The sequence below is a fragment of the Zingiber officinale genome, chromosome 8B (assembly GCF_018446385.1).
Source record: "Zingiber officinale cultivar Zhangliang chromosome 8B, Zo_v1.1, whole genome shotgun sequence".
NCBI lineage: Eukaryota > Viridiplantae > Streptophyta > Magnoliopsida > Zingiberales > Zingiberaceae > Zingiber > Zingiber officinale.
The window spans coordinates 40464867-40489885 of record NC_056001.1 but is presented as its reverse complement, the minus strand read 5'-3'; the positions used below and the strand labels follow the sequence as shown (position 1 = coordinate 40489885).

Here is a 25019-nt window from a genome sequence, read left to right as displayed (position 1 = left end):
AATAATTCAAATTTTCAAAAGTCAAGTACTTTACCCTAATGACTCTATTTTAGTATTTTAATGCTAAAATACTTTAATTAATATAATTTCATTATAAAAGGTCAATGTGATTTCAATGTATTATATTACACACGTGACGCGTGTGCACGATAGCGCAATCTTGTGCGTTCATATAAATTTTTATAAAAATTTAAATAAATAAAAAATTATTTCCCATTTTCTAGTTTTTTAAAATGTATGGGTTACTACACTAAATTAAAAGTAAATTTAAAAAAGTTAAAATTTTATTTAGTTGGTTGGCATGCATCGCAATATTGGTTCATCTCTCACCAGATTCACTTCGTAAATCAATAATCAATTGTCATAGTTTTATTTGAGGAAAAAACTAAAAAATGGGAAAAGTCGAACTGGAAAAAAATATTTTTACAACATTTTTAAAATATTGATTCTAATTCAACAAATTACAAGAAACTAATGCTGTTTATACAATTTTTTGGGGGAAAAATAGATATTTTTGCTACAGACTAGATTATATTGGATTTGGTCTTTCATGGCTTCAAATGATTGAATGGGCAAGCGTGAAATCCAATTACATGGTTGAATCAGAAGATTGAAAAATCAAACCTCCATGGGATTCTATACAAAGAGTTTTTTGAAAATAAATTAAATTGACCATGGCTAGAATTGAAATCAACAAGTAACATTTTCAAACCTCACCCTGAGAGGTTACAGAATCAAGGGTTCTTTGCCTTTATCCTTAGTTTTCTTGCGATTTGTGATGCTCTTGGATGGAGATCAGCCATCTTGCAGCCACATTGCTCCAATTCTATCCAGTTTATGACCCGCAATATCAATGACTGAGGGCAGGGAGCCAACTTCAATCCACCAACACCACTCGAAGAACCTTTAGATTTCTTCAGACCCGACTCCACTGCTCCTTCCAGAAACCCCATGAACCATTTCCCTGCTTCAGTTCGAATTTGCCTTACCAATTTGATTGAGTTGTCCAAGGAAGAAATTGGCAATGCAACCTCATCAGCAACACAGTCACGCTGTTCCTTTTTGTTCGAGGCAGCTGCGGCCTTCTGGTTTGATTTTGATTTTGAGTGCTTCGCGGGGCTCGCGTTCAATTGTTTATCTTGCTTCTTTGAGTTGTGATTTCTTTCCTGCAAGATGGATGGACCATCCATATCACTTTGCTTCTTCATGGATTCCTCTCTTGTAGCTACTTGAATTGCTTCTATATCAGCCACGGCTTGTACAATCTGCCGATGGAATGCCAAGAACTGTTCGAGACAAGCAGCGGGGGCTTCCAGTTTCGCGATACTACTCAATTCAGAAAACATCCTGCAAAAGTTCAGATAACCAGATTCGATCAGTCCTCACATTGCAATCGAAACTCACGAGTGTTTAAAAATGACAAGCGTATTTAGAGCCAAGCTTACTTGACTACTCTCACTACAGTTTCAGTAGTCGAAGCATCTCGAAGAGCCTTCAGAGCTACCTTCTGAGCTGCATCTCTATGCTCCAAAGCCTCCTACAAATAATGCAAGTTGATTAGCAGACAATGCAATAATTTGCAATTAGCAAGGGAAGCAAGCACAAGATTGCACCTTTCCCAAGTTCCTGAGTTTTCTAGGTAAAGAGATGCCTTCACTTTCTCTGGTTCCACAATTCAAGCTCTCTGTTGCAGTTGAGCTGCTCTTTTCATCAGATGCACAAGAGGAGGAATCTTCCTCAACTATCGCAAAACTGCTCAATCTGATATCCTTATGATCTCGATCGAGGAGGCTCTTGCTCCTCGGGAACCTGGAGATGCTGCAGCTTTTCCTCACCGAAGAAGAGCCTGCTTCCTTACCATCCGCGAGCTTAGAAAGAAGAGGCCCGCTCACTGATGATCTCACAGCGGCGACCCCGCTTCTATGCGGTCGGCCTCTCGTCGGTGTGGTCTCTTCGAAGTCAAGTGCGCTAGGCTTCATTGTAGCGGGGGAAGGAGTAGTACCAGCTGGGTGTTGCTCCCACGAACCTCTTCGCCGAACGGAGGGAGACGCCTTGACCGATCGCCTCTCGATGGGCTGGGGAGAGCCTAGGAGGGGGTGGCGTCCCGGAAGCGGCTTGGCGCCGATGATGACCGGAACAGGGGAGGCCGGCTCCAGCCGGTCGACTTGGATGAACTGGCCTAGCTGGAGCTTGTTGCTGAGGACGAGGTCGTGTTGGTGGAAAGGGAGGCGGGCGTAGAGGGACTGGGAGGAGTCAGAGAGCTTGATGTAGAAGCCGCGCTTGGGGAAGAGATCCTTCTCGTCGAGGTCGGCGGGGACGATGTCGGTGACCTGCAAGTGAGCGCTCCGGTGCTCCCCGACCGGCTTCTGGGCTCCCTTGTCCATGCCATTGAGAAGTTTCTGGAGGATTCCAGGCGCCAGCGCTGCCATGATCGCCGTCTTCGCGACCACCTCGAGCAATTTGTTAATGTCCAAGAATTGGGATCTTGACGAAGAAGGCGAGCGATAGCGTCCGCGATAAGAACACCCTAATTTGATACCCACTTAACAATGACGGAGGAAAAAGGTAGGCCCGATTACTGAATCCAATAAAGTTACGGTAATGCAGTTAGCTTGGTAGCGACCGGGACTGGAGCGTGCAGCAATTGGAACGTTGGGCAACGGTCAAATAGCTTCTTAACTTTTTCTCTTCGATATTGATTTTTTTTTTCTTTTGGAAATTTCATTCAATTTATTCCTTTTTTTTTTACGAAGTGTTTGTGATTAAATGACTAAATCAGCTATAAACAAATAAACAAAAGAATCTTATCATTTCACCCTTCATTATATAACAAGGTGAATATTAATAGGCTATATGGCATTGCTAAAGGAATGTAAAATTTAAAGCTTATTGCATATAATTGCGAAATTGAAGAAAAAGAGTACCATCAAATGTGAGCTCCGTGCCTCGTAAGAAAGGTCATTAACACATCCAATGTAACAAATCTATCACCATTCTCAACTTCTATATCTCTCCCCCACAACATACATTTGTATAGCTGTTTTTGTTGTATTGTATTATTAAAGGGTGCAAAATTTAGCAACAACTCGGATGGAATGCTCTAAATTGAATGAATGAATCTGAAAAGAGCCTTCCTATTTATATTTTGGGAAGAGTTGAAACGATTTCTTGGTTGAATCAAATTTGATTCATCCAACTCGAATAAGATGATCTAAATTATATCATGTTTGAAAAAATATATCATCTAGATGCATCTTGATATGGCGAATGAGGTGGGGCCCCTGGGTTGGGGGTTGAAGTCAAGAAGGTCAGCTGATGAGGCGGTTAGAATCAAGGAGAGGTCAACGCTCGAGTTAGTAGGGTCATCTGTCATGGTCGATTGGTCCAGTCGATCGGACCAATGGTCCGATCGGATCCCGAATCCCTCAGAGTCGATGAAACCTTGAGTTGTATTAGTGTCATTTGTAGGATCGTAAAGCGTTAGAGGGGGGTTAATAGCGCTCATGGCTAATTTGTTATTTTTGAGTAAATACGCAACGGAAAATAAAGATAAATAACACAAACACCAAGAATTTACTTGGTTCGGAGCATGTGACGACTCCTACTCCAAGGTCCGCACGTGAGAGTACTTTCGATAGACAATCACTAATCAGTCGGAAAGAGTACAAATACAGTTTTACAAGTAATTTGAAAATTAAAGAATACCAACAACTTTGTATAAGAAAATCTTCAATAGAATCGTCGTCGGAGTTTTCAAGCGTCGTAGAAACGTTTTCTGAGTAGCTCGAAGAAGCGAAACTTGTTCGGAATGTTGTTTTGAAGCTTATGGTTGAAGCCTGCTTTTATAGGCTATTTCGGGCGCCTGGAACCCCTCCGGGTGCTTGGAACACGTGGTTCAACTAATCGACATGCGTCACATCAGCTTGCAGATAACTTTTGAGTTCCGAGCGCCTAGACCGACTCCGGGCACCCAGACCAGCTCCGAGCGCCCGGACCATCTTTTTCCAGCCCCTTATTTTCTGCAAAATAAAGTTAGTTCAGACAAAAAACAAAATATATAATATGAAATTTGACAGTCTTTGACCGTCCGATTCTGACTTTGAGTTTCATTGAAATTCTAGGTCGAACTGACGCCTACTGTTCCCTCTTCGGGGAACGCGTCCTCACCTACTCCTCTCAGGAGAAGTTACCTATTTCAGACCAGTCCTCCAGACCGACTGACTTTTGCTGAGCGCCCGAGGCTTCCGGTCTTCATGCTGGATGTCTGTTCCACGACCCGTCCAAACTTCCACCCGGTCCGCTACCACCAGGATTTCAACCTAAGTCCCCGACTCTAGAATTTTACCCGAAGCGCTCGACCTGCCAAGACTTTCCGCCTAGGGTTATCACCCCTTGGACTTAAGGTTACCACCTCCTAAGGATTTCCACCTGCCTAACCGCAGCTAGGACTTTTCATCACCTAGGGTTACCACCCCCTAGGACCTAGGTTTTCCACCTGCCTAGAATCCACTAGGACTTTTGCCTAAGAACACTTAGGACTTTTCCTGCAAGCTCAATCAACCTTGTTAGATCACAAGACAATTTAACTTTGGACCTTTGAAATAATCAAAACATAAGTTTGATCGTCTAGTGCTTCCTGCACCAACAATCTCCCCCTTTTTGATTATGACAACCTGGTTCAAAGTTAAGTAAAACATAACGATAATTAAAGGAATTTTAGTATAAACATAAATACAATAATTTGTAAAAAAAAACTTCCTTATGCTCCCCCTTTCAGAAAAATTATGTTTAACTCTTAACTTTTAACTTCTCTCTTTGACATAAATCAAAAATAAAATAAATAGAGAGAAAGTTTGTTTAATATATAAAGATAGTAAAAAATTTACTCTGTTTAACTTTAAACTCCTCCTGAAATGTAGCAAAAAGAAACTTAGCTAATTTTTAAGAGTTGAAAATGACTTGGCTTTTGAAAAAAAAAAACTTAGCTAAAATTAGCTTTTGAAAATAATTACTTTGAAAAACACCTAGCTAAATTAGAAATGATTTGAAAATACTTAGCTTTTTCAACAAAAACTTAACTGAACTTAAGTTTTGAAAATAATTACTTTTAAAAAAGAGTTAGAGAAAAACTTAGCTCTAAAAGAAATTTTGATAAACATTTAGGTTTGAAAAAGATTTCTATAAAACATTTAAAAATAATTCCTTGTAAAAATACTTAGCTAAGAAGATGAATTCTTTTTAAAAAAAACTTTATCAAATACTTAGATTTATCAAAACTTAGTTAAGTACTTAACTTAAAAAAAAGTTTGATAAAAGCTTAGTTAATTATTTAGCTTGAAAAATACTTACCTTAAAAAAACTTAGTTTGATGAAAACTTAGTCTTTAAAAAAAAAGTTTTTAGATAAAAAACACAGTTACGTACTTTTCTACAAACTTAAAACTTTTTCAAAAATACTTGAACTTACTTTTTCAAATAAAGTTTACTGAACTTTCTTTTTCAAAAATATTTTGAACCATTTTTTTTTTAAAATTAACTTTGAAATTTTGAGAAATAATACTTAACTCCTTTGTTTTTTAAAAAAAACTTTGAAATCTTGAAAAACAAAGTTTTAACAAAAAAACTTAATGCCTTAACCTTCCTTTTACTCTCCCTTAATTAATGCCCAAAATAAAATTTTAAGTTTTAGGGTCCTAGAGTCCAAGCATGTAAAATAAACATAAAAGTCATTATTTATTTTCCTGATTTTCCATCTCACCCTTTCTAGGCTATCAAGCATGTTTAGCTTATGACTTGACCTGGACGTTGGATTTGGCCAGCTTTCTTAATAAATATGAAACTAGATTTTGTAAGTCATCTATCTGAGTACCTGAAATTAGGGAACTTACAATGTTGTTTGGCCCTTCGGAAACGGATACGAATTAATGGCTTCTCTTGGACTCGATTTCCGATTCGCTCTTTGTTTTAGACTCGGAGTCAGTTTCGGCAACGTATACTTGTACCGGTAGAGCAAGGAAGCTTGTTTACTTGTGTTCTTCGTCTGACTCTTCCGACGACTCGGACCACGTTGCCTTCAACGCTTTCCTTTTTCCTTGCTTCTGGTTTGGACAGTCAAGCTTGTAGTGTTCCTTCTGGTTGCAGCCATAGCAAATAACTCCAGACTTGGTCTTCGAGTTCGATTGAGTCACCTTCTACTTCTTGAGTGCTTTTCGAACTAGTTTGACTAGTTCGATGGTGATATAGTCTTCGAGATCCGATTCGTCTTCGGATTCGGGTTCGGTTCGGCACTTGATTTTTGGTTCTCTCGTTCTGCTTGTACATGCAATCAAAGCAATACCTTTCTCACCCGTCAATGCATTAGTCTGCTCGTGTAACTCAAATTCTGAAAACAATTTGTCTAATCTAATTGTCAAAAGATCCTTGGATATTTTGTAAGCATCTATCATTGAGGAGGCCCACAAGGTATTCCTCGGAAATGCATCTACCATTGAGCTATATACATCTGAACAGAGTTATTACTGACCGGCTATATGAAGGAGGACTGACATGTGAGAAAGCTCCTATGATCGACTGACAATGGAGTTGACCGGTTATATGCTGAAAGACTCATACTAAATGTGGGAAGTTGGATTATCTTACTCCGGCCGACCTTATGATCGGTCGGATTTATGGTAGGTCAGATATTTCAATCGGTTATCGAATGATCGAATATGCAATAGATGTCTTAACATAGGAATGGAGCACTAAGTATCCTAGGTTCGACTGGTTCATAGGTCGGATGTCCTTGTACTAAAGGCCTTAATGTTGGGAGAAAAATAAAGTCCTGTGGAGAATGATACATTGAATGTCACGTCTTCTTGACTTTGACTATCACGCTACTTTAACTTTGATTGACATATCATACTTGGATCCGCATGTAACATCCTGTATCGCTTATCACAAGGAAGATGGCGGCGGTACATCAGATGGACAGGCAAGTTAGAAATAACATGGTCTCTCATAATGAAGTTGGATATGATGAAGTATTGGAGCCTTTTGCTCAGCGCTTCATTTTATTTTTGCTTGTTCGGTTAACTTATTTTAAATATTGATGAAAGATAATTTTGAACATAAATTGTGTCCCCATCAAGATATTATTTGCTTTGGCGCAACCCTTTCTTTCCCTCATTGTTCAATAATCTATCAAACATTTTTCATAATCAAAATGGTTCCACAAGCACTGCCTTAACATAAATATTAATGTCTAATTGACTTTTTTTCATTTATGTAATCCTGACCAAAGTAAAATGTTTACATCAAAAATCTGAATCGTTCATGTCAACATATATCTGAGTTCTGTTGTGTACCTCCTGCTCAAAAATTGCAAGAGGTGCCCAGCCTTGGCTTGTGCTTTTGAGCAGCCAAAGTTTTGCGAGCATCGAGAGCAATCGGCAACAGGTCCTGGAAGTGCTCGAGGAAATCCTGCCATTCTTCTCCACCCATGTTAGCCAGCCTCACATCGCTTATATCTGTGCCACTGTTCCCCTCGCGCTCATCGATTGGCTTTCCAGTAACAGCATTCTTGCTCTGTTTTTTTACACGGAACCAGTTGGTCTTCGGAGGTGCAGAAGAGTTGGCACCCAATGGGAAGTCATCCTGCTCATCAGAGAAGAGTGCTTTCGCATCTGCCGTGGTGCTTTCTTCATTCTCCTCGTGGCTTTCCTCCACCAACGTTGACAAACCTGGACTATATTCCATGTGAAACTGGAAGTCTTCTTCCAACTCTTGGACCGTGGCTTTTGGAGAAAAAAACGCCGCTCCATCAGTAGCTTGCCGCCATGCCTTCACACAGACGCCCTCAAACTCACTGATCAGCCCTTCTTGCAATACGCTGAAGTCTCTGCTCATCATCTCGCCGATGTCAGATAGGCAGAGCCCAAAAGCTGCTGCTTGCTTGAGGAAAATCGTGCACAAGACCAGAACTCGGAGGCAGGCTTCTCGAATCATCGGAAGCTCCCTCCGAAGCATCTCACAGTCTTTCACAGGATCGAGATCGGATATATACTCTAACTCATCCTCGGAAAACGGAATCGATGACTGTGGCCAGTTGATCCACTCGAAATAGGGATCCTCCAAGCCCTCTGGCAAGGAAAGACCATGATCTATGGGGATAAGTTGTGTTCTTTCTCCAAACCTGCCAACCCCATCCTCGACCTTCCTCACCAGCAAATTTCCAGCATGCCTGTCTGTGTTGAAGATCCTGACGTCGAGTATCCCAATTCTGTGTACCGCCGCAACGGGAAAGGTGGACGATCCATACTCGCTGGCATCGAAATCGTGGGGAATGAACTGCTGGAGCGAAGCAATCTTGCTGAGAAGTTTTGGTTTCCTGCCATCATTGACACGAAACGCCGAGTGTATGATCTTCACAAGCGCCGTCGGAGGAACATTTGCGAAGTTTTCGTGATCCAAAAGGTAAGCAGCGACCTCCCTGAAGTTCATCTCGCCGATGCGCACAGAGTTTCTGATACCTGGCTGGCCGATGGTTTTCCCAACAAAACCTTTTGGGTTGTTGGGTGCAAATGGCTCCTCATCAGCTGGCTTCAAAACTGCAACCCTATCACCGGACTTATTCCTGCAGACGTAGACACCTCCACTCCCTCTTTCCACAGGTGTGGGCGTTGCGCCGTTTTTCATACCTTTCGCCACATCCTTGACCAGCTCTTTCACTCTAGCGTCGTCGTTGTCCGCACAGACCAATATCTCAATCGGCCAGGTTGAGTTGTTTTGCAGGAGATCCGGTAAGGTCAGGCGGAAGGGTTTAGTAGTTAAACCCCTGCGCCATGAATTCTGCAGGAGAGGCAAATGATCACCTACAGAGCTTGAGGTCTTGAGGTCGATTTGAGGTTTTCTCTTCACGGTTTGGTCTTGCTGGTCCGATTCAAGGCCAGGCATACGCATCGCACACGGACGAGACATTTGGAAACGGAATGACGAAGTCGCAGTGGAAGTTGACTCGTATTCTCCGTGCGCACGCCAAACTCAGTGGCTGGCGTGGCTACGGCTACGGCTACGGCTAGGGAAGGCTGCAGAGCAGCAGCGTTCATCAATTGCAGGGAAGCTGCTCGCGTTGCATGAAGAACAGCCAGACGAGAAATCTTGGAGCAGCAGCAAGTACTGCTAAGAAGGTCCTTTATGGCTGGAATTGCCAAAGGCAGCAAGAGATCGTAAATCGCCAGAAATAAACCACAAATCTCAACTTATAATTACAGGTTAAATCGATCGGCTATCGAGTTACAAAACTTCTAGTGCAAAAAAGCGAATTTCTTCGACGTGAAGACTTGAATGTTAGACCGGAAAGACGGTTAGTGAAAAAATCATAATTTAAAATATAGTATCGACAAAATTAATAATTGATAGATATGAAATATATAAAATTAATACACATTGAAATCATTATCTACTTTTCTCAATATCTACTATGGTAGCCAACAAATGCACATCTAATTGTTGAAACGATTGATTACTCAATTGAAAATTTGAAGATAATTGTTGATCTCACAAAACTAATCTTAGTAAAAGGTAATCAATGAAGAGAGGTAAATTATAGAATTAATTTATAATCAACCATTAATGATTAGGAGATGGGAAGAGTTTTTTTTCCGAAGGCATATCTCTGTCGGAAATTTATCCCTACCCTATCATAGTATATCTACTGTCCTCTAACCAATTGGATACCCAAAATTAAGCAGCAATCGTTATATGACCTACAGGACATAGTTATTAGTCAACTAAGGTAGTCATTGCCATAATGAATACTACATTAATCAGGGAAACAATCGATAAATGTTGAATCCAATCCACTGATCAACAACATAATTATATAGGAAAAGGTGAAGCTAAAGATGTGCATTTAAAGGCTAACGTTAATGCTTATTAATATGATCTTCTGACTCATAATCTTAGGGGGCGTTTGGTTTAGGGTAATAGGAGTGGGGAATGGGAATGGGAATCATTGATTCTCATTGTTAATGTTTGGATTATAGGAATAGGAATACAAATAAGGGAATGAATCCTTGAAATTGGGTAATGACTCATTCCCATGTACCTCCCCTTCAATGAGTCATTACCCTATTTTCATCAATCAAAATATTCCCTTATTCCAAAAATACCCTTGACTTAAAACTAAAATTTTCTCCATTAATATCAAATATCAAAATATATTTATTTATTTTTTCTTTCATATCACTTATCTCTCCTTATTCTCTCTCATTATATTTTCTGTCTCATCATAGTTTCTCTCTCATCATTTTATCACACACTTTCTCATCATTATATTTTCAATCTCTTTCATCGCACTCTTCTTTCTTTTGTTCCTCATCACACTTTCTCTCTCATCATACTTTCTCTCTCCTCAATCTCTCACATCACACTCTCTTTTCTTTCTCTCTCATCACACTTTCTCTCTCATCATACTTTCTCTCTCCTCAATCTCTCTTATCACACTTCCTCCTTTTTTCCTCAACACACTTTCTCTCTCATTATACTTTCTCTCTCCTTAATCTCTCCCATCATATTCACTGTTCTTTTTTCTCTCAACATACTTTCTCTCTCCTCAATCTCTCTCATCACACTTTCTCTCCTCATTTTTTCTCACTATATTTTCTCTCTCTTCATCCTCTCCTATCATACTTTCTCTCACATCATATTTTCTCTCATCATGCTCTCTCCAATCACACTCTCTTTTTTCATTTTCTCTCATCACCCTTTCTCTCTCTTCATTCTTTCTTATCACACTTTCTCTCTCATCATTCTCTTTTATCATTTTTCTCTCACATTCATCTTTCTCTCACATCTAATTTTTTCTCTTATTTTCTTTTAAGGGTAAAAAAGGAAACTTTGATTTATTCCGATAGAAGATATACAACTAACCAAACATTGCTTTTAAGAGTGATATCTATGCTCATACTCATTCCCATTTCACAATACAATGATTCTCATTCCGATTCCTATTCCTAGGAAAGAACCAAACGCCCCCTTAATCTTCTAAACTTTCCTTTGTGTTAATCTTGTAAAAAAAAAATATTGTAAAAAGTTTTTGCACCTTCAAAAGGATTTCAAAGAAGACAATATCAATGGATTTTCATGAGTGACTCCTCAAAGAGTTATAAGATATGCAGTAGGAACATGAGTGATAAATCATATTACATTGACGTTTACTTTTTAATTTTATTTGTTTTCACTATATTAATAATTTTTAATTGAGTTTGCTAAGACATTAGCAAGAATAATAGCACATTTACAAGTCAAATGTTCCGTCACTTTCCCTTGTGGCCCTAGCAATATTTATCATAATCATAGGCTTTTAATCAGGCATATTAATATAAAAAATAAATAACAGGATAAATAGAGAATAATTATTTTACACTTAAATAATATTGTTGTGGTGCAATAATCTTCATTGGTAATTATGACTTAAATGCTAAAAACATACTGTTAAAATATGTATAAAAAGCAGATTATGAAAACTTAAATATTATTTTGAACCATGAACTATGAGAGATCAGGCGGTATCATACAATTTATTAAACTAAATCAATTATGAGCAAATTTATTTGTACAACAAATTAGTTTGAGTAATCATAGAACCAATTTCACAATGCTCAAGTCAAATCACTTTTAAACCAAAAAAAAAAAAAAAATCCTTTACTACATCTTTTCCCATCCATCACTTTACCATCTCTAAATCAACAACATTCATAACATCATAAGAACAATTTAATCAAAGGAAAGAGATGGAAAAGAGTACCAAATATACAGCAAAACCAATTTCCCTTGTCTTTGTTCACTCTACAAAACTTGGCATCACTGGTAATGATCAGGGAAAATCATGAGTTCTCAGAATAAATAGAGGATTTCAGCAAGGGACTAAGTTACACTAATCCATTTTCTAATGTTCTAATCCAGACAAGTAATTTAATCTCCTTCAAAATTCAATCAAGCGTTACCTCAATGATAATATTGTTGAAAATTTCGAATTCGATGTTTATTTTATGCAAGTAAGTAGACTATTTCTTCCTTTAGTATAGTTGCCTTTTCTTGTTTGTTTATTTGGAAGGAAGTAATGGATAAAATTAGCAATAAACGAGAGGGGGTTTATGTTCTTTCTTTCACCCACATCCAGCTTATTTACTTGGATGGAATTGAGCGAATTGTATTAAATAGAGAGTCGCCAATTTGAGAAAGGACAATGTGTTGGCTTATTCTTGTGTGTTTATTTGAAGAGAAAGAGAAAAAAAAAGTGAATTTATTGCTTCTCTTGTAATTGCAACTGAAGAGAAATGAGGAAGGAATTTAATTTTATTTGATTTCTTCATTTTATTATCTTCCAAATCGGATGAAAAATAAATATAATTTTTTGGTAGAATAAAAAATAAAACGGGGGAATTTTAAGTTATTTTTATGGCAAATAGTGCTACACATATAAATTATGAATAGTGTATCAAAATGATCCATTACATTAAGAATAATAAGAAATTTACAACACATTTTAAAATATAGTGTGAAAGGTAAATTTGTAAATGCAATTTGCTTGCAGTGATCCATTATATAAATAATAATAGGAAAATTAGACAATAAAATATAATATGGGACATAAAAAAGAAGTATTAATTTATGTACCATAGATGTATGAATTGCAAATAGAATTTATTTATGATATCCATTTACATTTAAAAAAAATCCACACATTAAATATGTAGATATCTACTGAATATTAAAGTTTTTTAGGAATTGTATCTTTGGTTTTTTGGAACTATGTAAATTTTTGAAAATTACATTTAGTTAGAAATTAAAATTGATTTGTTGGAGCTATATTAATATTAAATAACTTCTTAATTTTTAGTCTTATAATTTCAATGAAAAAATGGATTATACATTCTTTGTGTTTTTTAGATAGGACCCTCTTATATTCCCAAGTAAGCAAATCATTTGAGCACTTAGAGAACATATTAGAGAGTCATTAAAATTTTATCATAAGACACTGAAAAAAATTAATGTAATTGATGATTAGTAAACTACCAAACAAAAACACTTTAAGGTTTAAGATTGATTAGAATCAGGACAGGGAAAACTAATGTACATTTATGGAAGCTGTAACCATCAACCCGAATTCAAGCAAATAACGAAAATTTATTCTGGTCTACTTCAGTTACACTGCACTTGAGGAAATGATCAAAGATTAAAGCAGCTACAAATAATCTGCTGAGGAACACACTAATCTACAACCACTTTTGAACTTCTATAGCATACATGCAACAAAAGAATAAAGAATGTCTATTTTCTGTAAATGCAAAAGAATATATAACTTTTCTATCTGGATCAGTATGAAAAAGAATGTAAGTATCTGATATGTGAGTTTTCGACATGAGAAAGAACAAATTCATCCATGAAGCTCCAGATTTGGGTGAGATGTGGAGGTACCTGCAGCATCTGTAGGAGCCCATGCAGAAACTGTGTACAGAGGCTGATCCAACCACTTGAGAGTGAGTCCATCACCTTCACCTTGCTTTTCTATGTTGTATTGATCACAGGAGTGCATTCTCAGTATCATCTTACTCTGAAGCATCTCCCTTTCTCCAATGCCCGTGCATGAGAATCCACCCTCCTCCATCATCTTCCTCCAGTTATCGAACGTTTGGTGCCGCTCGGTCCTCTCGTTTCCTTCACAAGCAACTATGTTCCTGATCTCCTTAGCAAACGCTTCTTCCACCTTGATCCTGGCATGGCTCTCCTTGGGCAGAACGTAGGCCATGGAGTCGAATAGAGATGCATAGTAGCTAAGTGATCTAGCAAGCCTTGCTTCCCACTCTGGCGCATTGTGATCTGCTTCTTGCTCTGCCATAACGAAAATTTCTGGGTTTGTGCTCCTTATCAGGCTCAACAAATCCACCAAAGCCTTCCCACTCTCGTCGCTGAGAGCCTCGTGCATGGCCAGAACACAATTGACTGCAACACACTCCTCCCTCTTCACATGAAGCATCCAGAGCCTCACATCTTCCATTCTATCGACCACAGAGTGAAACTCGAAAGGGAGGCACAATGATTCTGCTAGTCTCGTGAGAGCGCATCCTGCATCTTGAAGATCCTGCCTAGACTCTCCCACTCCGGTGATCTTAACGTGGTTTGGAGGATTAGGCCTGGAAGCTAAGCTCTGGAGCAAGCTCGGCCATTGAAGACCTTGCCTGATGTCGAAATCTATTATGTGCACTCTATCCTTCCCTTCAAATGCCCGCAACAGCCGCTCATTCAATGTGAAGTGGATAAATTGGAGCACTGGAGTTACACAATTGAGGACTCGTAGTGCAACGGCGTTGTCGTCCTCGGCCTGGTCAAGGAGGGCCTTCGGTGGAGCAACGGAGAAGATGTGCTGCCGGTGCTTTACCACGTGGAGTGCTAAGGCCTCGGTGTAATAGGCGACCAACCGGTGAATGGGGGAGCCCGTTGGGGTTGCCAAATCCCCAAGCCTGGCTAAGAAAAAGTTCATGGCTTCGTAATTCCCAGAAGTAATGGACTCCACGCACGATGTCAGCAGGCTCACCAGTTCCAGACCCTGCTGCTGCTCCATCTGGCTACTGCCTCCGTCGCCTCCCACACCGCTGGAGTTCAAATTGCTGGAAGAATCCTTGGTAGAAGAAGCAAAGGCGCCAGAGGACGAACTGGAAGCAGACTGCGACGCATTGTTTGGTTCTTCGCCTGTGTTGGAGTCGTTCTCCGGCCGAGTGGATCCTGGCACCAGAGTTTGGCCCGACGAAGTGGGAAGTGGAAAACTTGCTGCACTTGGTACAAGAAACACCTTCTCTTCCTCCTCCCCAAACGAGGGTTCTTGAGTGGACTGAGGCAGCCATGCCTCGCCCTCCATGTCAGCTGTCCTCGTCCTCTTGGCTCGGTAGGCGTCGCACGAGCCCTCTTCATGGAGTCTCTTCGAGCTCCTCCTCTGCGCCCAAACTCCGCTGCGAGGTTCTTCGGTTGCGCCCCATGTTGGTGCATGCGCGACAATGGATGAGGTAGACGAGCGGCGCCTGAAGGAGCAGTTACTGCCCTGAGCGTCGGCCGCCGGCTTCTCGACAGATAGCACCACCCGGAGGGGATCCTTGCGGGAGGAGAAGCCGCACGGCAGGTCGAGTCGCTGGGTACCCATCGGCTTCTCCTGCAGATGGAAATGACAAGATTGCAACTGCACGGAAGCGTCGATCCTCAACTTGTGCCTCGGCGACAGCAACGTCGATGAGCACCCAGCCAACATCCTCTCTACCGCCGTCGCGTCGAACCTTGCTTCTTACAAAAAACAATATCAAAAAACACAAATTTACCGTTAAAAATCCAAAATTTTCCCTATCTATCTATCTATCTACCTACCTACTACCTACCTACCTACCTATCCACGTATCTTTTTTTCTTCCTGTTGATCATTTTTCTTTTTTCCATTCAGAATGAAAATCTTTAAACGCTTCAAGAATTTAGAAACAAACCAAAATGAAACGACGTAATTAAAAAGAATTGTAAACTTGTAATTAAAAAGAATGAGATCTTTAAAAAGACGGTTTTGAAACCTGCTAAAGAATCAAAGAATAGTTGGAACAATTGAAAACACGAACCAATCTTGACTCGGGAACATTAAAAGGAGAAACCGAATACAGAGCCGTGGACAACCCACAGCGAAGTTCGCGCGGATTCTCTGGTCATGGTAAAGGCCTCTGAGCCACCGCTAGATATCACCACCAGCTCCATGATCGGACGAAGAGAGAACAAAATCAACAGTACAAGAAATGAAGGAAAAGATAAACTTTCAATGCGAGTTCGGAAAACACTTTCGAAAAAATAAAGAAGGAAAAAAATGGAAATCCTAATGTCGACTTCGTTTTCCTCCTCCACCTCCTCCTTCGCCGCTTCTCCTTCCGCCCTATGCTGTTGCCAATCCTACGGGCTCGACCCAAGGCAGGGAGAAAACGTCAACGGCTAGAAAAAGTTCGTTACACAGGACCGTGCCCTGCCGATGATGAATGACCGTCCGATATGGATCGGGCGGTGATGAAGCTGTGCCCATTTCCGACCGTTGGGAGTAGTAACGATGGACTCGGCCGACATGACCGTTAGAGAGAATCAGAAACCGGTGCAGGGACTAACGTTACGGCGGTGACCGTACCGGGGGAAGCATTCGTCGCAGGATTACTCGCAGGTGCATCTTCAATCTTTTGGTTAGAGGGATTTTGGTATTCTTATATTTTTTTTGTGATTCTTTATATTTGCTTTGCTTGTTGGTTTTGTGTGTGCATGCATTCAATAAAATTAACATGGATCAGATGATTTTCTTGTATACATGTGTACACTAAAAGTACAATCTGATAATCCATTTTCTAAATATAAATTCTAATCCGTTAATTCGATTTTATAAATCAAATAAGCTAAAATAGAAAAACCAATGTAAATTTTGAAGTCCATCTATGACTCCCTACTTAATCAATAAATCTACCATGGTTGTAAAGATTTTAATTTTCAATCGAATTAATTAATATTTTATTAATTCAATTTGTTTTAATTTTATTATAAAATTCAATCGGTTCGGTTAGTTCGAAAAGATCCTGATCTTATCCAAAATCGATGAAGATGAATAGCTAGGAACACAACTCTGATGCTGACCAAACAAAGACTCCTCGTTGTACTGTGTGTTATAAAGATCATTAGTGATCGGGTTAGGGAAAGGATTGTTGGTGCAGTTAACACTAACGGTCTAACTCAAGTTTTGATAAATGACAAAGTTGTTGAGATCGATGTGCCCGCTAGAGGGGTGGTGAATAGATTTTCGTCGCGCTTGCGTCGGTTTGCTTCTTGTGATGATGTGCAGCGGAAAATACAAGAACCAGCACACTACAACGCTAACACGTAGATTTACTTGGTATCCACCTCAAGAAGAGGTGACTAGTCCAAGGATCCACACACTCACACACCCTCCACTATGAAAACCCTCCTTTACTGTAACTACCGAAGGCGGAAAAGCCTTACAAGCTCACAATACAACAATAAGCAAGAAGGAAGCCAAATACAAATAACTCTAATTTTATACAATAAAACCCTAGCTTCTTCTTCTTCTTGTCGTAACTCGCCTCTTGACTTGGACGTGCCTCCAAGAATCTTCAAGATTGGTGGGGAGAGTTGTGGAAATTGCCCTTGCAAGCTCGTGTAGACAGGAATCAAGTTCTATCGAAGAAATCGCACGCCAATGCCTTTATCTGCGCCAACGATCGAACCCCAATCGATTGGATTGCTCCCAATCGATTGGGGAGGCTTTGGATCGATCGGTCGATCGATCCAAAGCGCCTCTGTACTCTCTGGAAATCCCCTGAATCGATTGCCCAATCGATTCACTGTGTTTCGTGCGATTTCCAGATGTATCGCACAAAAATCCAACCTCCCAATCGATCAGCCGATCGATTGGAGGCTCCCAATTGATCGACCGATCGATTGGGAGGCTTTCTGTGCGATTGACAAAGGCTCCTAATCGATCCATGGATCGATTGGGAGAACCCTTTGTCGCGGGTGCTCTCCCAATCGATCAACCGATCGATTGGGCATGAGTCAATCGATCGGTTGATCGATCCAGCTCCTCTGGACTTGCCCAATCAAGTCCAAAGCCCCCTAAAACCAACATCCGGTCAATCCATGACCTGTTGGTACATCATGCCTAGCATCCGGCCATACCCGACCAACCTTGAACTAGCCTTCTAGCCTCCTCCATCAACCTTGCGCCCCTAAGATATCTCTCATCCTTCACACCTTGCCTTCAGGAGCTTCCTTCGGCCTCATCCTAGTTGTTGGATTATACCACCACACTCGACCAACCTCGAACTAGCCTTTTAGCCTCCTCCATCAGCCTTGCGTCCCTCGGATATCTCCCCATCCTTCACGTCTTGCCTTCAAGAGCTTCCTTCGGCCTCATCCTAGTTATCGAGTTCTCCTTGCCAAGTCACACTAGGACTTACCTTGCCAAGACCACATGCTTGGACTTACAACCTTTGTCAAGATTACACTTGGACTTTCCATTGCCTGGCTCCTCACCAGGACTTTCCACTTGCCTGGTTCCTCACCAGGACTTTCTCTTACCTAGCTCCTCACTAGGACTTCCCATTGCCTGGCTCCTCACCAGGACTTTCTCCTACCTAGCTCCTCACTAGGACTTTCCTAATGCCTAACATCCAGTTAGGGCTTTCCTGGTCAAGTCTCCTGTCAACCTTGACCTACTTGACTTGTATTCTCATCAACTTGGTCAACCCTTTGACCATCTCCATAACTGGACAATTGCTCCAGCAATCTCCTTATATTGTCAAACATCAAAACTCAAATCTCGACTCAAACTTGACTCAACTCAAGGTTAGTCAAACTGGTCAAACTTGACCTAGAGAAATTGCCCCAACAAAAGTAAGTTAAGTTAGGTTCATTGTGATCTAACAATCTGACTGAGTGTGCAGGAGAAATCCAGCTAGGTCAACAGGCCGATCGGATAGTTGGTACGAAGTCCAGCTAGGTCGACGGACCGATCGGGTAGCTGGTACGAAGTCCAGCTAGGTCGACAAGTCGATCGGATAGCTGGCATGAAGTCCAACTAGGTCGACGGGCCGACCGGATAGCTGGCACAAAGTCCAGCTAGGTCGACGGGCTGACCAAATAGTTGGCATGAAGTCCAGACTAGTCGACAGGCTGACCGGATGTCTAGCAAAAGGTAAGTAAAGATAAGTCACTAGAGGAGAGTGACTCTGTGAGGACGCGTCCCAGTTGAGGGACAGTAGGCGTCGGTCCAGTTTAAGTCCATTTGGGATCCCTAGACTGAGACATTAACTAGTTCCTAGTCCTGGGAGGATAGGAACTAATTACTACTATTCATATTTATGCTAACACTTATCTTGTAGGTTATTTTGACTAACACATATTTGCAGTGCAAGAAAGCAACATTGTCTTCGAGTGAACAGTACCCGAATGCGCCTTCCATGGCTATGGAAGGCGCCTTGGTACTATTCATATAAGGCGTCTTCCATGGCTATAGAAGGCGCCTTCCATGGCTATGGAAGGCGCCCTCAGCAAGATAATTTTTGGAATCGGTCGTAGATATGTGTCGATTTGCTCGGGATAGAGTTTGCCTTATTGAAGGCGCCTTCCATGCTTATCGGAGGCGCCCTCAAAGCCCTTTATAAGGCAGTCTCGAGTAGGCACTTCATCATCAAGTACATACAAGCTACTACATGTGCATTGAAGCTTCCTATTGCCTCTGGTTCCTGCCGCGACTCTACTGTGAAGCTGCTAAACCCGACGACTACTTCAAGGAGTTCTGATCGCGCCCACCAGACAGACATCAACACAAAGTGTCTTATTCCAATTCCTAAAAAGTGTTGGTAATATATGTATTTATACTTAATTACTATAAAAGGACAAGTGCAGTGTGTTGCACTTGACCTAACTTCTCTTGTACTCGATTCTCTCTTCCGAAGGTACCAGAAGAGGTTTTTAGTGGATTATCCATCGATAGGTCTGCGGACCTGGGCCTTGGAGTAGGAGTCGTCGAAGGCTCTGAACCAAGTAAAAATCACTTGTGTTCTTCTCATGTTTCTTCTATTTTATTTCTTACTTTCCGCTGCGTACTCGTGTTTTCAAAAACCAAAAAAGAAGTATTTTGAAAATCACGTGATTCACCCCCTTCTCACGTGTGTCACAATCGAATAGGGATCTCCAGTTTTAGCCCTCTGACGCTTAATTTAGTGATCGATTTAAGGGTGGTGAATAATGAACAGTAGTGAATGGACGTGTCCAATTATGTAGCGTCGTTTACCTGTGCTTGTAGATGGAGACCCTTTTTATAGTATCCTGTGGTGTCTATGCACAAATCCCAAAAGCATTTTCCAAAACAATTAGACCATAAAGAGGCTTTGACACCTTTTCCAAAATGGGTCTGTACCCTCTATGATTGATAGGGTGGAAGCTTCGAATATGCAGATTATATGCAGAATATTCTCTCTCCTCCGTGGTACAAAATGCCAAAAATGAATACAAGGTCGATGGGCTACGGGACCACAATAGCCTACTTTGGCCAACCGACCAAGTCATTAGAATAATTCGACCAATCATCCCTCTCGAGGGGTACCGAGTCAGCTTTTATGAATGTGATCGGTGACTTGGCCTTCACTTAGTTTCTTCAGTTGAGTTGGAAAGCTTAAATAGACTAAGTGCCCAGTTGATCCGATCGGATGTATATATGATTCAATCGGCTAGACCACTCTATCGAGCTAATTCACTGTGCTATTTCTGAATCAGGAATAAGGTTGGCTCAACATAATGCTGACTTGGCTCAAAGCTCTATGAATGTCGTGTGGATGAGTGTTCGACCGAACCCTCAGTCCAGCCAGCTTGATGGCCCAGTCGGCTATCTCTCGATCGAAATTATCATCTACACTGGCTTCAAAGGTTGATATTTCCTTGACTTTGACCACCCTATCATCTAATCTTTTTGACTTTAATCTCCTATATCATCTAATCCTTTTGACTTTAATCTAACTTAGAGGCCCAGCTCAATCACCGCATTGTCATATTTCGATTTCAATTTGATTCAGTTTGATTATATTTCAATCGCGTACTCAGCTCTAACACTAATTATATATATATACCTGGATTTCTATTTTGAAGAAAATCTTCTCTTATCTCATTCTTTCTAGATACATTTTTTTGTGACTTTTTTTATTTTAACAACTATAAATTCTACTTTGGTAGCTAGGAATTTTTTCACCTTAGTTATTATTTAATATTGCAATGTGAATAAGTTGGAACTTTTTCAGGGAGGAATGCTATCGTTGTGTACTTTTAATTGAATGTCATCACTCTGTTAAATGAGTGTGATCACATTTTTTATCCATTTTTTTTAAAGATAAATCTTCCAGAACCATCGTTCAAATAAAGCAAAGTGTTGGAAATTAAAGTGATTCTTAGAACCATATTCTTTGAAGTTACTATTGATGGAAATCGAAGATGACTACTTGGAACTATAACTATATCATATTTAAAGTACAATAGATATACTTAAAACTATAATAGAATTAAATGATTTTAATCTTTAAAGTACAATAGATATACTTAAAACTATAATAGAATTAAACGATTTTAATCTTTTCATAATTTATATTTTTAATAGTTAACTATTTCATTAAGGATCTAAATCTAGATTGTTCTTTTAAGTAGTATTTGAAAGGATCAACCCTAAGCATTTGTAATTCAAGTGATCAAGTCCTTAATTTTTCTTTGGTATCTCTTTTTTTATCTTATCTTTATTTCTAAAGTAATTTCCTTCTTTGTTGTCTTCCTTCACAATTTTTCTTTTAACAATCTTGGACTATCAAAATACCTTATATATTTTGGGAACCTAATTTTTTATCTTATCTTTATTTCTAAAGTAATTTCCTTCTTTGTTGTCTTCCTTCACAATTTTTCTTTTAACAATCTTGGACTATCAAAATACCTTATATATTTTGGGAACCTAATTTTTACATTACTTTTAATAATAAAATTTAAAAATATAATTGAGTGTGACAACAATTTCTCTAATGTTATCCCAAAGTTCTTGCAATAGCAAAAATAGATTATCTAATTTATTTTCCTTTGATTATAAAACAAATACAATTTACTTGACTTTTCTTTTTTGATTAGACCAATGGAGATTAGTAAAGTCTGGGTTGAGATATTTAGAGATGCCGTCCACGGATTAAAAAATGTGAACTTTTGTTACATTGTAGGTTGAGTTCATATAATTATTTTTCCCGCTAAACAATTAATTTGTGATACTTTTTGAAAATTCAAACTATTGAAAGTGTTTTATAACACTATTGACACTTGCGTGCTCTCATATAATAATGCTTTTTAGTGTCACCGGGCAAATCATAAAAAAAACTAAGGATACGTATGATCGAAAGCACTAAGAAGGATACGTATGATCGAAAGCACGAGAAGGAGATAAATAGTACTTATAATTTTTAATTTTTTCAAATGAAATTATCGAGAGAGAAGGTAACGGAAAGAAAGAGTAAAAAAATAAATAGTTGATATAAGTTGATTTTATTTGGTTCGGAGTATGTGATGACTCATATTTTAAGATTCACGATCGTCGATTATTTTCGTTGAGCAATTCACTATCAATTCAAAATATTACAAAAGATATATCAATTTCATTGTAAATATGAATATATAAAAGTTACCGACAACTACAAATTTGGAGACTCGAGCTTTTAATCGTCGGGGTAGCGTTTTGGCATTATAGAATCATTTTCAAAGCAGCACAAGAGAAACTTGTTGGAATTAATGTTTTGAAGCTGCTGGTTCGAACCTTTTTTATAGCACCTTCCTTAGCGCCCAGACCTCACCCGGGCGCCCTCACCGGGGCTAACGTGGTGTTATTAGGTCGAAACTTCATTCAACGAGTATTATCTATCTCTAGGCGCCCAAACCAATCCGAGCGCCTGAACCACTAACATGGGTCGACCAACCGAAGCGTGGCACCTTAGCTTGAAGATGGATTTTGCTCAGCCCGAGTGAGACCAGTCTGGGAGCCTAGAATGTCAGGGTGCTTGCTGTGACATAGGTTGGCCAACCGACGGCTTCCCTCTCAGACGCCAACTCGGGTGCCTGGAGCAACTTCGGATGCCCTGTTTTCCAACTATCTTGCCATTTCAATCACCTACACCACAAAGTTAGAAAAAAACAATAATAATATGTAAAGAAGAGTGATATTTGATATAATTCAGACTATCTAATCCTGACTTTGAGTTTCGCCGACACTCTAGGTTGCACCGACGTCTACTGTTCCTTTAACGGGGAGCGCACCCTCATTTACTCTTATTAGGAGAGTTTATCTTTTGCCAAAATGGTCCTCTTTGAACTTTTGCTCAGCACTCGAGACCTCAGAACTTTCCGCTGGACGTTTGAACTCCGACTTGTCCAGTCTTCCACCTGGTACTGATGACTCCTAGGACTTTCACTAGTGTCCTCGACCATACGATTTTTGCTCGATGTCCTCGACCTGCCAAGACTTCGCTTAGTCCTAGTCGCAATTAGGACTTTCCATCTGCCTAATGTCCACTAGAACTTCTTTATCTAGCCTCAACTAGGACTTTCATCTTACCTTAGTTAACTCAGGACTTTTCTACACACTTAGTCAGACTTATTAGTATAATAATAAGATTTAACTTTGAACTCTTTATTAATATCAAAACTTAGATTTAATAATCTAGTGTTCGTTACATCAATAACATATCAACTACATAGCTTGTTTGTTCTCACTCTGGAACATCAATAACATATCAACTACATAGCTTGTTTGGGCTCACTCTGGAATATACATATGTTTGGTCAAGTTAGTGGACAATCAAGTTCTAAGAAATCAGAGCTCAAGCAAACTCAAATAGTTGATATTTACCCATAACAATGATTTTAAGCATGATCCTAACAAAAAGCATTAGTGTAATGTAAAAAGATGATTATATAAGAGCACACAAATATCAGTAATTATAAAATACTTTCAATAGTTCTAATTTTCAAAAGTAAATATTTTAAATTGAATGAGTTGTATGGTCCATACAAGAGTTGGATTTTTGTTCCCCTTTTAAAATGATATTGTCTTGCCTAACTACTTATAACTTTTTGACAATTATCACGAAATAAGAGTAATTTAAATTTTGAGACCTAACAAAACTTAATTCCTTTGGAGCTCTGTCGAGAAGGAGATTAGAAAAGTAAATCATGATAAGAGAAAAAATACTTTGAGTTTGGAGCGAAGTGGAACCAATGATAAGGGATATTTTGCACATTTGAGATTTTAAGAAGGTTGCAACTCTTGATTCAAAGTTAAAATGTTAATTTATCAAAGGGCGCATGTAGATTTCTAAATTTATCAAAAGATATATACTATTTTATTATTTATCAAAGAATATATCTTTTTAAGTACATTTTTTATTTTATCCTTCTGATAAATCTTACTTTTTTCTTTTTACTATTGTTTCTCACTCTCTCTTCTATTTATTCTCTCCTATGCATGCAACCAATTTAATTTTTCCTCTCCACTCTTCTCTTTCCTCTCTTTTTTTTTCCATGTGTGCATGCATAACATAGGTCTGATATATAAATCATATCAGACCCATAACGTTTAGAGTTTAGTTGATTTTTTGATAATATTTTAATACATTTGGAGAAGTCAAAATAATCAATAGATGACATATTTGAATTCTTTGCAACCTCATAAATCAACAGAAATTGATCCATTATTTATTTCAGCTTCTACGGAGGTGTAAAATTATAATAATGATGAATTCGTAAAAATCCTCATGCGTGGGCCTAATATGAATCATACCAAGCCTAACATATGGGGATTATTTTACTGATTCTTTCTTATTATATTTTAACAATTTTTAGAAGTCAAAATAAACAATGGATAGCATATTTAAACTCCTTGCAACATCAAAAATCCACAAGAACTGAAATAGGTGCAACGGAGCTCTCTAGGTCCATCAACAGGTTTTGACTGAAACTCTCTGATCGATCTAGAGACCTCAGATTACAGTCATTTCAGGTCCTGTGGATTTCTAAAATTGCAAGGAGTCCAAATATGTTCTCCATTGTTAGTTTTGGCATTTCTAATAGTAGAGCAGAGGTTTTGAAAAAACTAAATCTCTTTTTCTTTTTTTTTTTCCTTTTTTTTTTTTATTGTTGGGTATGATGTCTCTTCATATCAAGCCCAATGTGGCCTGATATGAAGAGATATCGGGCCCAACATGAGTCTAATCTCCTATAATAGGGTTGAGAAAAAAAATTGAAAAAAAAAAGGAAAAACAAAAGAAGATAAAAAAAATAGGAAAGAGAAGATATGTTGCATGCATGGGAGGAAAGAAAAAGAGAGAAATGACAAAGAAAAGAAAAAAGAAATCAGTTAAATTTATCAGAAGGGTAGAATGGGAAGAC

The 25019-nt window shown here is 39.2% G+C and overlaps 3 protein-coding genes across 3 annotated transcripts; all 3 read right to left on the bottom strand.

Annotated features, from left to right (window-relative positions):
- Positions 1-594: 594 nt before the first annotated feature.
- LOC122014472 lies at positions 595-2578 on the bottom strand. Its single transcript, XM_042570705.1, has 3 exons — positions 1614-2578; positions 1446-1537; positions 595-1347 (listed from the first exon to the last, which is right to left on the bottom strand). Exons 1-3 carry the CDS (start codon positions 2427-2429, stop codon positions 735-737), a joined length of 1521 nt encoding a protein of 506 aa, XP_042426639.1. The 5' UTR covers positions 2430-2578; the 3' UTR covers positions 595-734.
- A 4774-nt stretch (positions 2579-7352) lies between these two features.
- On the bottom strand, positions 7353-8939 carry LOC122013714 (phosphatidylinositol 4-kinase gamma 7-like). The gene has a single exon (XM_042569946.1). The coding sequence runs from the start codon at positions 8937-8939 to the stop codon at positions 7353-7355; it is 1587 nt and encodes a 528-aa protein (XP_042425880.1).
- A 4358-nt stretch (positions 8940-13297) lies between these two features.
- Positions 13298-15965, bottom strand: LOC122018008 (protein DWARF AND LOW-TILLERING-like). Its single transcript, XM_042575749.1, has one exon. It carries the CDS (start codon positions 15280-15282, stop codon positions 13420-13422), a length of 1863 nt encoding a protein of 620 aa, XP_042431683.1. The 5' UTR covers positions 15283-15965; the 3' UTR covers positions 13298-13419.
- Between the last annotated feature and the right edge of the window lie 9054 nt (positions 15966-25019).